Source organism: Falco rusticolus, chromosome 11 (assembly GCF_015220075.1).
Source record: "Falco rusticolus isolate bFalRus1 chromosome 11, bFalRus1.pri, whole genome shotgun sequence".
NCBI classification, from domain to species: domain Eukaryota; kingdom Metazoa; phylum Chordata; class Aves; order Falconiformes; family Falconidae; genus Falco; species Falco rusticolus.
In genome coordinates this window covers 34771843-34787211 of record NC_051197.1, presented here as the reverse complement: position 1 = coordinate 34787211, position 15369 = coordinate 34771843, and the positions used below count along the sequence as shown (strand labels likewise).

Genomic DNA, 15369 nt, shown 5'->3' with positions numbered 1-15369 from the left:
GAAAGGAGATCTTTTAGTACAAACTTGCTCAGTACTTTTGTACTCATCATCTTCCTTTCATTTGCCTTGAAAAGAAAGATTGACTTGTCAAGCTTTTGTATAAAACTGTATTTCTCCATCACTGTAACTTTATAATTATTGTATTCTGTTCTTCACAAGATTTATTTTGTTTTTCTGCAGTAGAGCTGATGCATACAGAAATGTGCTGTGTTCTGTAACCGAAACTTTGTTTTTCTTCTGTTTTGGTTTTCCCTAGTCTAAAACAGAGAGCACTGGTTCTTGGCAAAGAGCTGTTGTAGGTGTGGAGGAACAGCTGTGGTACAGATGTGTCGGGCCCTAGAGGAGCCTCTGATATTCTTTCCGAGGCAATCTGGAGACCCTACAATGCCAAAAAACTGGGCCTTTATAAAAGCAAGATGCCTTGTTGAAGACAAGTGCTGCTACTGGGGAGCTTTTCTGCAGAATGTGGAATAAGGGATATGATTTCCAGCTTAACGAGACACCTGCACTGAGCTTGAAACCGGCTGCTCGCTGCTCGCTGCTCGCTTCCCCGGCAGGGACGGGCCGGCCACCGCGGGGCTGTGGGCTCGGACAGCACTGGCTGGCTGCTGGCCGGGCAGGGGGAGACCCCCGACAGCAGCTGCGGGAATTGGGGGGAAGGAGCAGGCACAAACGGATCCCGCAGGAGCCCAGACGCAGCGTGGAAGCTGCGGTGCTGGAAAGCCACAGGGCTCTGCATCTCCTTGCACAGCACCCCGCCTGCCACAGCTCTGCGCTGGCCATTTTTTGTATTGTACAACATTTATCTCAGGTACCACGATGTGGCTGATAGTCATAATGTATAGTCTTTGAAAAAGATTTTAATGTAATTACCTTGCTCATTACAGAGCACAAGAAATATATAAAAACCTACACAAAAGCAAAAAGCTCACCCCCCCTGGGGTTACCTGGCCAAGCAGAACCCTGGGGAGGCTCTGGGGTCCTTCCCCTCTGTCTCCCCACGCAGGCTCTGCCAACACAGCACTGTCACCTTCCCAGAGCCACTGTCCTAAGTGCTTCTACCCAGCACACTGTGGGAGAAATCCAGTCCCTTGAGTCACATTTGAGTGACACATGATTACCTTTGTTTGTTGTCCTCTCCCAGCTGATCTATCACTTATTTTTAGCCTGAACTTCAGGTTATAAAACGCTTTCAAACAACACTGGCAGTGGTTAGCAGTCTTTGTGCCGCTTAGCTCTGCTTGAGAAAATAAACTTTTTGCATCTTTGCAAGTTTGTTTCTCAGCTTTTAAGCTGTGACAAGTCTCCAGCCCGCTACAACCTTGTTGCTGCCCTGGCAAAGCCAGAGCAGGTTCCTAGCAGAGCTTATTAGCCTGGGGTTCACACCTCACCTGTTATATCCACTCTGTTCCTGGGAGACATAAGAGGCAAATAAGCCAAGGGACTATGGAGCATCCGGCACAACAGCCACCTTCGACAAGCTCTGTGTCACCACCTTGTGGATTTTTGAACGTCAAATGACAACGCAGAAGGCAAAACCCCATCCCTAGTACATAGAGATCTCCCAAGGCAATCAGAACTTCTAAGCTGTGTTAAGACAGGCTTCCTTAATTGTCACACTGGGATTTAATGACATTTAATTGTATGAAGCTTTATTTAATTTGCAAATACTTAAAACTCAAGAGCTCCATTTATCCCCTTGCAACTGTAAGAAACTTTACTCCAAAAATGATTGACAGTAGGCACCTGAGGGCAGTTTTTGTGTTTATTAGCCTGATTAGGCTAATAATGAAGACATGCATTTAATTTAACATAGTTCAGGACTCTTCTTCCAAAATACATGCACAAATCAAATGTTAACCTGGTATGCATTTAAAAAAATATATATGCCATAGAAGATTGAAATAATTCTAGAAAACAACTTAAGCAAAACAAAATACTCCAGAATTTTCACAGTCCTGGTGCTGTAGTAGCTTAAAGAGCTGCAGAACCATTTTCCAAGGAATCATGTAGGAGTGCCCTCAGACTTAACACAAAACGAATATGTTGGCCTAATTCTTGATTTGGGGAACATTTTCACTAATTCCTAGAAGTGTGACTGGTCCCTGTCCCTGCACTCTTACAATAGGTAGCTGCACTGACCTTTTTATTTTGCTGCCTGAAGTAGCTAGGCAGGCTTTACAGTGGCCAGATCTTAGAAGAAGAAAAAGAAATGAACTGTTCTCTGTCATCCAATGAGCACCCGTAAGTCGATCTGCATCCAAGGCTCTTTAACCTTCCATCTTCAAAGGTATGCTAAATTCTCCATTCTGACACGTGCCTCTAAAAACAGCCAACAGGCTTTGGACCTACAGCTTTCTCAGATTATCTTCACATCTAGTCTCAGAGAGCTTTCTCTCCACAGCTGACACCCTCAGCTTGGTCAGTTCCGCCACCCTGACTGCCGCTGGCTCAAGCAAGGCTGCCAGGAAGCACTTGGCTGAGCGAATAATTGTGAATGAAATATTTGATCTAGGGTAACAGCAAAATGAAATTAAATGTTTTAACCAAGTGTGACTGTACATGTTGCTTACATGGCTCTCTAAGTATTTTCAATTATGTTTTGTAAAGAGAGATTAGGAATACGCAGTGATAAACTAGGAGCACTGAATCTTTTGAGTGACTGATTGTTCCTTTAATGACTTCAAGCAAAAGAAAAATGAAGTTTCCTTCCTTTGTAATGAAAGAAACATGACACTTACCTGGGTCCACACACAGGTTTATGGGAATGAAACGATGTGTTTTCCTACTGAAACCTGTGTGTATGTCCTACTCGTGTGTGTGAAATTTCCCACTGAAATCCCACATATGGGACAGAACAAGATTTTGTGCATTTAGAAGAATATTATCAGTTCGCAGAGTCCAATAGAACAAAATAATTTCCACCTTGTCAACTATTAATTATCTTTTTTATTTGTTCTAAAAACACTAGGCTAAAAGCCAGCAAGAAATAGTAAAAATATCACAACTGTAACATACAAAACCTCAAACAAAAAGAAATACTGTACCAATAAAAATCTACAAGGTTTGGAGGAAAACTTTTAAGTATTTTCCAATTCTGAAAACAGGTCAGATGCATTCATGAAAACAGTCCCTTTAAATAAAAGTAAGCATAAGAAATAGATGTGCAAGCATGCAGAATTTTAAGCTTTATGAGTAAACAGAATGTGTTTTCTGTCAGAACCGTTGCAATCATTCAAATGCCAATCTCCAAACTCTTCTTTGAGTCTAACATTGAAATCTCAGATTAATGGATGTGGAGCAACAAGGACACCTTGAGGCAAGTCAGAAAAATGCAAAATTCCCTATTCCACATTGACATGAGAGGACTTACAGATTCTCCATAAACCTGAATTCCTTGGAATTGCCACCTGATGCAAACGATAAGCTCTTAAAACTGTTAGGCAAAGTCCCACGTGTTCCACAGAGTAGTATTAAAGCAGTGCTTGGTCAGCACTCCTGAAATGCTAGAATATATGCTTACCAGTTGGGTTAATCTACTTGTTGATAGTTTTGAAGACAGACCTGTTTTTGCAATGCAGTATTCTTGTTATTCTGAGTTGCTTTTCTCCTCATTACAGAACTCAAAAAAAATCCTTCCCACTGCTCAGTATTACACTGTACATATTTTTAAAAGACAAAGTATAAAAATAGTGAAAAGGTTTCTGAACAAGTATTAAATGCAAATTACACAAAAATTAAACTTTCACAGTTCTTTGTCACTCTCTACAAGTTTCAAGTATTCCTTTAAATTTTTACCTTTGAAAAACTGATATAATACTAAATATTCCCCTCCTCAAAAAAAAAAAAAAAAAGTGGGAAGAGGAAGAAATCTTACACTCTTATTTTGTTTAATATTTTTTGCACATGACAAAGCACTTTTTTTTTTTTAGTATAGCTTCTAAGTTAGAACTGGAGCTGTGGGGCCATTTGTAGAGCTCTCTGTTCCCTTAGTGCTATCTGCAGCCTTAGAATCTTCACACGCTTCAGAAGGCTCATTTTCCTCTGGCGCTGGTGGTGTAAGATCAATAGTGATTAAATCAGCTTCCTGATCTTTTTTTTCTACCTCACTGCAAAATTCAACTTTATCTTCCTGCTGGCTGCTCTTCTTTACTTGTCCATTCTGTGCAGGGTAGGTGCTGGCAATGGTGTCATACAGAAATTGGTAATGTTCCTTAAGGATGAAGAGAAGAAGATAGTATGAATGGAATGCTCAGAGCCCAAGAATAAACCTATTCTTTCTCTATTTTCTTAAATTTTAGAAAGTAATATGTAGTTGAACATGCAAGACTGCATAGGAAGCAGCTTCCACAGTTTCTGGTGTGCAGAGTGTTGCTTCTATGGCTTATTCTGATTTCATGTGTACGTACTGTTTCTGTAACTGCCTGCACCAGACGTTCCAAGTTTGTCACTCAGTACCCTCTTGGTGCACAATGTACAAAAAATTTGCTTTTTACAGCACCCAAGTTGTAAACAACAGGTATTGTAAGGAGTCCAGGAAAGCCATCTAATAACCTGCCCCATCTCGTTGACACCGGTCTGGTTTGTTAGTACATGCACAGTGCATGCCGGAGACATCACTCCTCTGGAGGGATTTAACCAAAACAAGCCCAGGGCCGCCAGCCTGTGAAATGGAGTTAGCCCTCTAACTGCAGAAGGGACACTGTGCATGTGCACCCCTCAGCCAATGGCAGAACCATCAATTTATGCAATTTATAGTTTTATAATATGCCCCGTTCCACAAAGGCGTTACAGAATTGCAGCTCTGGACATCTCACAGACTCCTTCATTCTTATATAGTAGCGGCCAGTTCCCAAGTAGTGGTGACTGGCTGTGAATGTCCTGATTAGAAGTAGTGTTCCCTATGAAGAAATTATGCATAAGGTTATGAGGACATTAGTGATCATGCTAAGTAATCTCATATGTTTTTTCTGGTAATTCCTAAGATTTACTTACAAAGTTGGAGACCACTCCCAGCCTGGTACGACGAAGAGCTTTTACTACTTGGAAAACATCTATTACTTCTTCTATTTCTGCACTTTCCAAGAGGGTCATTAAAGCACAAAATACACCAGTCTGCTGTGATCCATCACTAGAAGATGATGTAAAATGTACATGTAAATTTAAAATGTAAAATCAGCAAGTCCTCTCACTAAATGTTAGATTTATTTCAAGGCCTACATAATGAATTACATTTCCAAAACATTTTTGACTAGACTGAAATTGTTACAATTGAGAATATCTGTAAGACACACACAAGACACAGTTTATCTAGAGGCTACCTGGATCTCACGTGGCCACTTAAGGGGTAAGAGAGAAATGAGAAGCTTCAGACTTACATTTCCAACAATTGTTAGCAGGATTGTCCTCTGTTTTAGATGGTATGCAAGACTATTCCTGGAAATGGTCCTAAAAAATGAGCTTTCTGTACTGGAGCAAGAGATTAACCTAAAAGCTGTAGTAGTATGCTACAAGAGCACTCTGACCTAGAATTTCTTCTCAAAATACATGTACCAGACAAGAGAAGCTAGCTCTGACCACCTACTCCATGCCCATGCTGGCCAAGGAGAAGTGTGCTCACTTTTCATGATTGCAATCCAAAAGGTCAAGCTTGAGCCATTCAAGGACTCTTCTAGGGAGAGCTGAGTCTCCAGACACATGGAAAGGCTTGGTGGAAAAGGTAGGCATCCCAAAACCGAGGTTGCTATGTACATCCAGAACTTAGAGCTAGGTTAAGGTACGTGCTGAATTCAGACCCACCGGCAGTGGATGACGAGCGGGACACTGCGGGTACTCCTGTTGTCCTCAGTGCCTGATCTGACTGGAACCTTTTGTCTGAGGTTGAAAATCATGCTAACTAAATCTTTGGGGTTTTCTGGAATATCCAAGCCACTCCACTTGTGATACTGGTATTGATATACCTTCTGTGTTTCTTTTGTCTGAAAAACAGCAGTGGAGATGTAGTCAATGTTCAGGTTAAAATAAAGATTCATATAGTACATCTATTGCAGCTGATTTGTAAAAGAAAAATTATATTCCTGAGGAACTGCATGGTGATGTAAGTTTTACTTCATGAATATGAGGTAGTAGAAATCCAAGCTTTGCTCAAAGTACAGAAGACAGCTGGCCTCCTGAGACTCCACTACCACCACCTCAGCAATCCCCTAAACAGAAATGCTGAGCTAATTCATAGCATTTATCATGACTGGCTGCTGGTCTGGAGGAGAAAAATATTTCCATTTCTTACAACAGGAGGTAAGCGCTGTGGAAACTGTTCCTTCCCTTTCTTTAGGCTAAGTTTATAATAGGGAATGAAATTTAAAACTTCCTTTTGGAATTTGCAAAGAAACTTTTACCTTCAGATGTGTAACAACAAATGCACGTATGGTATAGCTAGAACAACAGTTGACATCTGTCATTTGAACTTCTATGCCATCGTACACTTGTTTTCCTTCTCCCCAGTACTGTGCACAGAGTTCCTAAAATAGATAAAACTACAAGTCAGTGCTCCATTCAAACCTGCTTTGAATTTATCTTCCACATGCACTTACAGAATATATTGACTTTAAAGTAGTGGGAATGTCACTGTATTTTAAAGTACAGCATCATACACTTGTCCCCTCATTAGAAAGTAAATTAAGAAGGTACATAATAGGACAGATTATATTGGAAGTGCAAATTCCTCATCCTATGCAACATGCTTAAATGGAGGAAGGGAATAAGAGAGTGCAGTGCAGTGTTTTCTTTGCACGTAGAGGACCCATAATGTGTCGGTGTGAAGACATGATCTCACCTGATCTCCTTCTTTCAGCTCTGTCAGCATAACAATGACTTTGACTTTTCTTTGGAAGACCATTTGCCAGAAGTCAGAGATAGTTTCCTGCAGTGGTCCCTGTGTTGCAATCATGGCTTTTGGACCCCAGTAACCCTATTAAAGAAATTTGAAGTATTTTTTTCTTAAATTCATTTGAAATGTGATTGTCAAGCAACAGAACTCATTGCCAGGTAATGAATACCCAGCAAAATAAACTAATGAACCCTTTTATTTATAGAGAAAGTATGCCTATCACATTAGGCGATGGTTTTACAGGAATTCTACGAGCCAAATGGCATTAAATTCAGTCCCCTAAACAACACTACCACTTCCAGACTGACAACAAGGTATACTCATGCCCCAGTGGATGAGATCTCACCCTGCTGTTTTCTGCAAAGCATGTTTTTAAGGGCTAAAACATTTAGTTCTACCCAGCTGTTTAATTTGACCACTAAGAAACTGAGTTTATACCACATAAGATTGGTGCACCAGTTTACACTGAGCTACCCAAAAGTAAAAATACATCTCTTCTGAATAGATATCCTAACTATCCAGCATTTTAAAAAATTCAGATAAATCAAATTTAGCTTGTCATTCCAAAAAAGTTACTTCATTAGTGACAAATAACTGCTATCCACCTTTTGGAGGTGTATATGATACCAAAAAACCTGATGGCCCCACTTTTCACTAGTAGGGTTTTGTATATGTGAATAACTAGACTTGCATTTCACTAACAGGGAAAATTTTAATGTGGATCAACTTGTAGGCAGATGCCCACTAAGAGAAATACATGAGGCCAGTCTGAATGCTAGTGGTTTGAAACAACACACACAAAAATATGTTCCTGTGTTTAGTCTCACTATTTGAGACCACACGGTTTAAGGCCATGTAAGAGAAAAAGATGATCTCATTACTGCAGCAAACTGTAGATTTTCATGATTAAAACTACAGATAGATTTGCCAATCGACTGTCAGAACTTTCTCCCTTATTCAGGTGAATCCTGTTCTATTTGTGAAGCCAGTAAGCGAGTAAGAGCTCAAGCTAGAATATTGTTTTAGCTGCGAGCTTGTGAAATACTTGCAGTGGATCCTCTCAATACATACAGTTATGAAAGAAGCATTGATGTATCTGGTTGATTCCTCACAGTCACTGTCCTCATCTGAGGAATCATCCGAATCATGTTCACCCTCCTTACTGCATTCATCTTCGTGCCTGATGGGCACCCGGTTAAAGTCATCTGCACGAGACAAAGTGTCACCGTCAGGCCATGCTGCCACTCAGGTACAGCATTGAGGGGGCTTCTGCATGTGCAGGGTGGGAAATGGATAGAAAAAGGGCAGTCCTTTCACAACAGACTGCAGAACAAAGGCCACTTTATTTGAAATAAACTCTCCCAATAATTCACACTTTTAAAAACTCATCTCTTTTTTTTAAAACACTATCAGAAGTTTCTAGTTTTACAGTATTGAGAAAGTTAATCAAATATATCTCAGTAATGTAATTTACTGTCCTCATTTTTTCAAAATTTAGTAGGTTTTCTTACAGAAGATAACAGATAAAATATGGGAAGGTTCATGGAAAATACTTACATGGAATTACATTGGCATTCCTATTTTTGCTTTTATTTTCTTCACGATTCCCAGTGTTCTGTGTCCGCCACCCTTTATAGGAAGGTAATCTCTAAAGAAAGAGGATGTTTGGTATTATGCTTGATTAAAATGGTTCCTGGGATCATTGTCCCTTCTGGACACCCACACCCAGTCTTCTTCTCCCAGCGCCTTACTTCTTAACTTTAATTATTTAAACTTTGGCCACATCTGGGCTATAATTTAAAAATGCCTGCTATACCACGTACAACAGCACGGGACATCAAGCACACAGACACAAGTAATCATTCTATGCTCCTCATCTTTGTTACAAATATTAATATCAAAAGCAGGAATAAAATTTCATTAATTTATACCTTTTTTCATAAACATAAAGAAACTGTTTCTGTGGCAGAGAAATAAGATAGCACAGAAATTATCTATTATGTCGGGTATCTCTATCTCATGACTACCGTGCAAGGCATGTTCTGATGTAAGTGCAAGGTAAGGGCACTAGAATGCAATGCTTATTTACCTGAAACTCTGCCTCCAACAGAGAAGGTTCACTCGGAGGATCTTTTCTTTTCAGATTGTTGAGGTAGGAGTGCAGCTCTGAGAGACTGACCTCTGTTTCTCCATACTGATTGTATTCCACTAGCGCTTGATGGATAAGGATGTACTGAGACTGGTGTTTCCCATTTGATGGGTTTAAAAATGAAGTTATTAATAAGTAAAAACAAAACCAACATAAGAATTATATCACTCTTTTAAACCATTGTAAGAAACTATTACTCCCATGATGTTATTAGTGTTAATAATACGAAGCACTAAATACATATGTTATATTAAATACATAAATATTAAATAAATATTAAATAGGCATTAAATACAAGTATTAAAAATCAGAGTGGCTTCCAAGTTAGACATTTTGGAGGACATTTAGTGTGTAGGATGAACGGTGTTTGGCATATAAATGTAATGTCATTCAAGAAATATGCAACTGAGATTTGAAAGGTCTGCAAAACACTTAAATAAGTCAAAAACAGGCAATGCATCAGTCCATAACTTTTATTGTACTCTCAACTCTACTGAAGACAGTACCTAAACTGTCTACCTAGACAGACAGTTTTTAGAATCTGAAAATCAAGTTTGACTATGCAAGGTCAATTTTGCATTTGTGATTTGTATGCCAAAAGCTGGATTATCAACGTAAAATGTTCTTCTTGGCTTCTTTTTTAAAGCCTAAACTTAAAAGTTGAGGTTTCTAAACCTGGAAAACTGTGTTGGAAGTTTTTCTCTCTCTTAATATTTTCCAGAGCTACATTTTGTATTAACAACTTCAACTGAATTGCAGCAAAACCCAAAACAGAACAGCGCAGTTCTGAGCAATACTGATGAAGCCCTAGCAAAGGAGAATACTGAGTGACAGGAGTTTTAGTGACATACCTCCACTTGAACCATGAGGCACCGCTGCCGACGCAGCTTCACAACATAGCCATAAACATCTACTCTGCCTTCTGCATCCAGCCCCTCCAGCATGGCATCAATTCCTATATATGTCCCAGTGCGCCCCACGCCAGCACTGCAAAGCACAAAGGGATTTGGTTATCGAGTGGGAATGGTATCACTGACGGGAACAGTCAGTGAGAAAGCATAAGAGAAAATGTGTAACAGGACACGAAGCAACTGAAAACAGTTCTTGCTGTAAATTAATTGGCAACACAAAAAAAAAAAAAAAAAAAAAAAGATTAATTTGCATTTTAAATACCTTTCATTGAAAGTAAGGCAAATATGGCCAAAAGTGGTGATTATAGCCAGAGTAGCCCAACATTTATCTGGCTGCTTTCTGAAAGTCCAAAAGTTTGTGTATCCTCAAATTTTATCAACCCAATTATCAGATCCTTCAGAAAACTGGCCTTTTTAATGCATCTTTGTCTGCCTTACTTTCAAGTAATCAAGTCATAAAATTTAGGATTAGTCAAATACCTTTGCCAGCTCCCTTTTCTGAATAGCTTTATTTCATGTTCATATAACGTTAACAAAATTTTAATGTTAACATTAACATTAACAAAATCATATGTATTTACCTGCAATGAACCACTATTGGGCCACTAAAAAAGTTGCTGAGAGCATTAACTCTGCGTCGGAGTTTAAGAAGGAGATGTGGATCCTCAGGGACTCCATGGTCTGGCCAGCTTGTAAACTGAATATGAGTGACATCTCTTCCAGCTGTCCTTTCCTTTCCCTAGACAAAGTGAAATGTGGGGGTTTTTAATATATATACACAAAGCCAAAATCAAGTGCAGATATACAAAGCAGAAGAAAAATAAGGGCAACAGTCATCAAATGTTGAAACAGAAATTTCTCTTTCATTCAGTGTGCTGTAATGTTGTAATCCAAATGGTCTCAGGTTACAAGATTTTTCATATTCAATTTTAATTTAAAAATATCCATGAATCAGGAATACACAAGACTCCAACAGAGGACAAGCAGGAGGTTCATTGTTGCTAAAAATAAGTTTTTCTCAGGTTAGCCTATGATCCAGAGTACAATAGTCTCCCCACTCTTGGCCCGTGTATAGTTCTGCTTACTTCAAGGGGTACAGACTGGTAATTCTCTTGCATCTCCTAGGAGGAGCCTGCTGATTACAACAGATTTAAAAAGAAGAAAAAAATAAACTGCAACTCAGAGTTCTACCATTTAGAAGTAGGTACAATAAACCCTTTGATTTTTCATGAGACTGACTCTCTTAAGTCACTTGATTAAATCACGTCAGGTCTTGAGTCCTGCTTTCATATATTGCTGCTAGATTAAAAGAGAGGACATACACTTTGGTAACCATGATTATAAAAACAAAATGAGAAAGACATCTCACTGGCATTCTGTCACTGGCCAAGATTTAGCATGGCTATACAGGCCACTGCCCAGTAACGACCAAGTTCGTATTCAAAGTTGAACTATCCAGTTGTGGCACAGTTATTCACACAGTTATTTGCGATTGTTTCAGTAATTATACATCACTATTCCACCAGAACTGCAGAATCCACTTTCTCACCAGGGACCACTCTCAAATTCCACAACCAATATCAGTTTTGTCTATATTAATGTGATGTCAGCCAGAGAGCAGACAGCTCTCAAAATATCAGCTCTCAACCTGCAGCAGTCTCTTAGTTCTAAGGTCAGATTCTTGTAGTCACAGAGCAGTGTCTTTGTTAATAGTTAATTCTTAACATCCCGATGTTCTTACTGTCTTCGTGTGAAGTTACAACTTCCTTTTAATCAGACTACTTCCTGAGAAAATTTTAATGCCACATGAGACAGCAGAATGGGAATTTCCAGCCGTAGTCATGGATCAAGATGGGTGGAGTCTGTCACAACCATTTTGCTGAAGATCCCTCAGCAGATTTACTCTTCGAGTCTCAATGCTTTTAGCTACGACTTACGCCCCATTTACCCTCACTGAAATACTTTCTCAAAAGGCCTGTGAGGAACATTTGGCCTTAAATGGCCAGTTTTGTTCTCAATTACACACAGAGCAACTAATGAGATTTCAGATGTATAAAAGACAGCAATTAACCAGCCTTAATGATTCTACATGTAGCCAAATGATAATTTAAAAAAAACACTTATGTTTATAAATGCACTTGAGATTGCCCGAATTTGTAATTGTCCCACCGTACAATTACCATGAGGGTAGGTAATGTCACTCTATGATTCACATTGACTTTACTTGCAGAAGGTTATGCTGAGATACACACAAACCAGTAACATTTCTGTGTTAAAGAACAAGCTGAACATCTAAGGAAATCACCATGTGTGAAGTTCTCCGTACTTAACAGCATATTAACAGTTTCCTCCTAAATGTATATTCCAGAGTACAAAGAAAAATACATTCTAAGTTGGGAAATATATTTCTAACTCACATTTCTTGTAAGGAATGACACCTACAGCTAAGAAGTTTTCTCCTAAGCTGTAATACTGCACAGGGAAAAACAGCAGTGCTTCTCCCATTGATAACTGACTCTTCTTTTAAAAGGATCTCTCAACGACGCTTACAGACTTGAATAGCCCAGTTCCAGTCAGCCTTACACTTTTGAATCAACTTACGTTTGTGATGTGTAGTTTTTGAATGACATAGTCTGGACACGTTTTACTTTCATTGATCTTCACGATGATGTCCCCATACATTGCAGATCCATTCTCCATTGATGGCCAGTACTGGGCACATTTGTTCTGTGAAGATATGAAGTTAGGTGAGTAGCATGACGTAAAGTGGCAGAGATCTGAGAGCTACAAGTCTGATTTAAAATAGATGGCAACTCAGTATAGTTTTACCAACTTCTGACAGGTCTTGTACTCCCCTGAAAAGGCTGTCACTGCTTAGGATGCCAGTGCCAAGTAATTCCAAATATCCAACAGTTCAGGTCTCTGACCTGAAATTTATGCCCATGGAATTTAGCTTTGAATATAAAGTGGGGAAAAAATCCTGTACACAAGCTGAAAAAGTGAACAGCTACTGCTGCTGTTGCCTGAAGGCTGTAGAAAAGTTTGTGGCTACTTCTATGGCTTTTCAGTCTTCGGTGAGGGATGTTGGCCCTGCCTGCCTATAGCATCAACTTGGGGATGCTGTAAATCTGCATGCTACCAACATTTTCACCTTTAAAAGCAGTTAAAACAGCAGTTCCTCTTCTTTCTGCTGTATCTGGAATAAGGAATAAAAGCAAGCCAGAAGCATCTAGAAGCATGCAGTTGAAGGTAGGGCAAAGACAACAGATAAAAAAAATATTCTGTCTAGGATTTACTGAGGGCATTGCCAGGATATCAAAAGATAATACATAGGAGAAAAATACAAATGATATCTTTTATGACAGGTCTGTGAGGAGCTAGAATTCTACCTTGAGCCCTTTTCTGGATTTATTAGCTATAGTTTGGAAGCTGTCTGTCTGCTACTTATAGCTGTGACTAAAGTGACATTTTCTGATGAGACTGGTAATTCCATAGGGCAACACTGCTTTGATATGCTTTCCTACATAGGTTTTGCCACAAGAGAACAGCAAAGAATGAATACAAAGTACTAAGAAGAAAATGTAGTTCACCAGAGCACAGCAACTCATTCTGTTTTCAGATAAAAGAAGGATGGAAAGATGGATATTTCTCACCCTCTTTCCTTCCTCACAGCGAGTCACCATGACAATAATTGTTGCCTTCTGTTCCCAGATCATCCTCCAGAAATCATCCATGGTTTCATCCTTGGGGCCTAGCAGGAAATGTTTTAAGAGAGTTTTTCAGAAAAACTACATGAAAAAAAAAAACAAAAAACCTTGCCTTCTTGACTCGCTTAGCCACACAGTCTGAAAACCTAACCAGAGATCATGCAAAGAATAGCCACAGACTTGATTTCATTATGACTGCTGCCATTATGCTACAACATTTTAAAAGTCTCATATATAACTTCAGTGCATAGCTGTGAAATCTGAAAACTTTTGGTGTAAAACTATACATCATGAGAAATCTGTCTTTGAAGTACAATTTATTTATCTTAACAAAATGTCTTAAGCAAAAATTCATTGGCAACTTCTTCCTATTAGATATCAGAATTTCAGATTTTCAATTTTTCTTTAAATTTACTAATACTTTTTTACTATTTTTTAACAAAAAATGGATTAATAAAGAAAGCATATTCTTTTAATGTTAAAAAATACCTTGTGCAGCAATGTATTTTCTTGGTTCTTTGAAGCCCTGTAAGAAAGTATAACATTATCAATGCACAGAAAGGAAGCATGATCAATTCAAAAGATTTGCCACTTTCAAAATAGATTCGATATCCAACAGTCCAATAATGCCAAATACATTATAAAGATGGAAAAAACTCAAATGGAAATCCTCAAATGAGTTCATGAAATGTACAGACTACAGAATTTCTTCATAGCACCTAAGACTTTTTTTAAGAATAAGTCACTCACATCAATATAACTTGCATTGATATAGTCTGATCCTGGGTCTCCTGGGATCTCCGAGAGCTCAACACGGTTATGATCATCTGTTTAAGTCATTTAAAACAAAATAATTATCTCAAGGCACTGAGAAAAAAAATACTTACAAAACATGCAAAAGTTGTAACAAATACTCACATGGAAGGATATCAATGTAGCGGTTCTTGTTCTGATTATGGCTTTTTTTGGCCTCCTTTATTGAAAATTTAGTGAAAACTCTAGGAATACTCTGTAAAATACAATGTTTCTTTACTGGGTAAGCATATTGCTAAAATAGCTTCTACTTATAGTCAAATGTGTATGGAAGAAATTTGGTACTCCCGAGTCTGGAAGGTAAAATTCTGTTTCATATGCCAGTACTTCACATATTTATCTAAAATCAACAATTTATTTTCCCTTAATATAAATAATGTATATATATCCACAATTATATATTTTTATATCCTCATGGCTATGCAGTAAGAGAAAGTATTAAGATGTACTTTAGAATGAGAAGTATTTAAACTGTATTTTACACTTCTGCTGAAAACCACCTTCAGGAAAAAAAGTGCCATGATCTTATAATGAGGAAAGGTTGGTAGCAAAATTAACTGAAACCTATTCGCTCTTAGATGGGAATTAACTCAGTTTCTTAGATTCTTATTATTTTATATACTTATAACCAGTGCATACACTTCACACAACTCTTGAACAGAATTATTCCAACCACCTGGCTACAAATCTGTGGTATATTTTAAGCCAAAACCAAACCTGAAATTCATCCAAGAAAAGTCTTCCTTCATCAGCAATCTTCCTCTTGTACATGTCCAGCAGTTGCTCCGAAGGTATTGGCTCGATGTTCAGAAGTTGCCTGTCATCATCTTTAACTGTGTAAATACGTTGAACATTTATTGCTACTGTCTTTGAAAATGTAGATTGCATTTCAATAAATGTGAT

At 38.5% G+C, this 15369-nt stretch overlaps 1 protein-coding gene across 10 annotated transcripts in view; it reads right to left on the bottom strand.

Annotated features, from left to right (window-relative positions):
* Nucleotides 1–1751: 1751 nt before the first annotated feature.
* PTPRC (protein tyrosine phosphatase receptor type C) overlaps nucleotides 1752–15369 on the bottom strand; it is a 70654-nt gene continuing 57036 nt past the window's right edge. For all 10 annotated transcript variants that reach the window (XM_037404311.1, XM_037404314.1, XM_037404317.1 and 7 more), the window contains 16 exons: nucleotides 15184–15299; nucleotides 14572–14662; nucleotides 14404–14480; nucleotides 14143–14179; nucleotides 13600–13697; nucleotides 12548–12673; nucleotides 10528–10685; nucleotides 9887–10022; nucleotides 8976–9125; nucleotides 8444–8534; nucleotides 7958–8091; nucleotides 6833–6967; nucleotides 6396–6518; nucleotides 5800–5978; nucleotides 4996–5131; nucleotides 1752–4213 (listed from right to left, as the gene is read on the bottom strand). In XM_037404311.1, the coding sequence (XP_037260208.1) occupies nucleotides 3941–4213; nucleotides 4996–5131; nucleotides 5800–5978; nucleotides 6396–6518; nucleotides 6833–6967; nucleotides 7958–8091; nucleotides 8444–8534; nucleotides 8976–9125; nucleotides 9887–10022; nucleotides 10528–10685; nucleotides 12548–12673; nucleotides 13600–13697; nucleotides 14143–14179; nucleotides 14404–14480; nucleotides 14572–14662; nucleotides 15184–15299 (2060 nt within the window). In that variant the 3' untranslated portion in view covers nucleotides 1752–3940. The remainder of the gene's footprint in view (nucleotides 4214–4995; nucleotides 5132–5799; nucleotides 5979–6395; nucleotides 6519–6832; nucleotides 6968–7957; nucleotides 8092–8443; nucleotides 8535–8975; nucleotides 9126–9886; nucleotides 10023–10527; nucleotides 10686–12547; nucleotides 12674–13599; nucleotides 13698–14142; nucleotides 14180–14403; nucleotides 14481–14571; nucleotides 14663–15183; nucleotides 15300–15369) is intronic.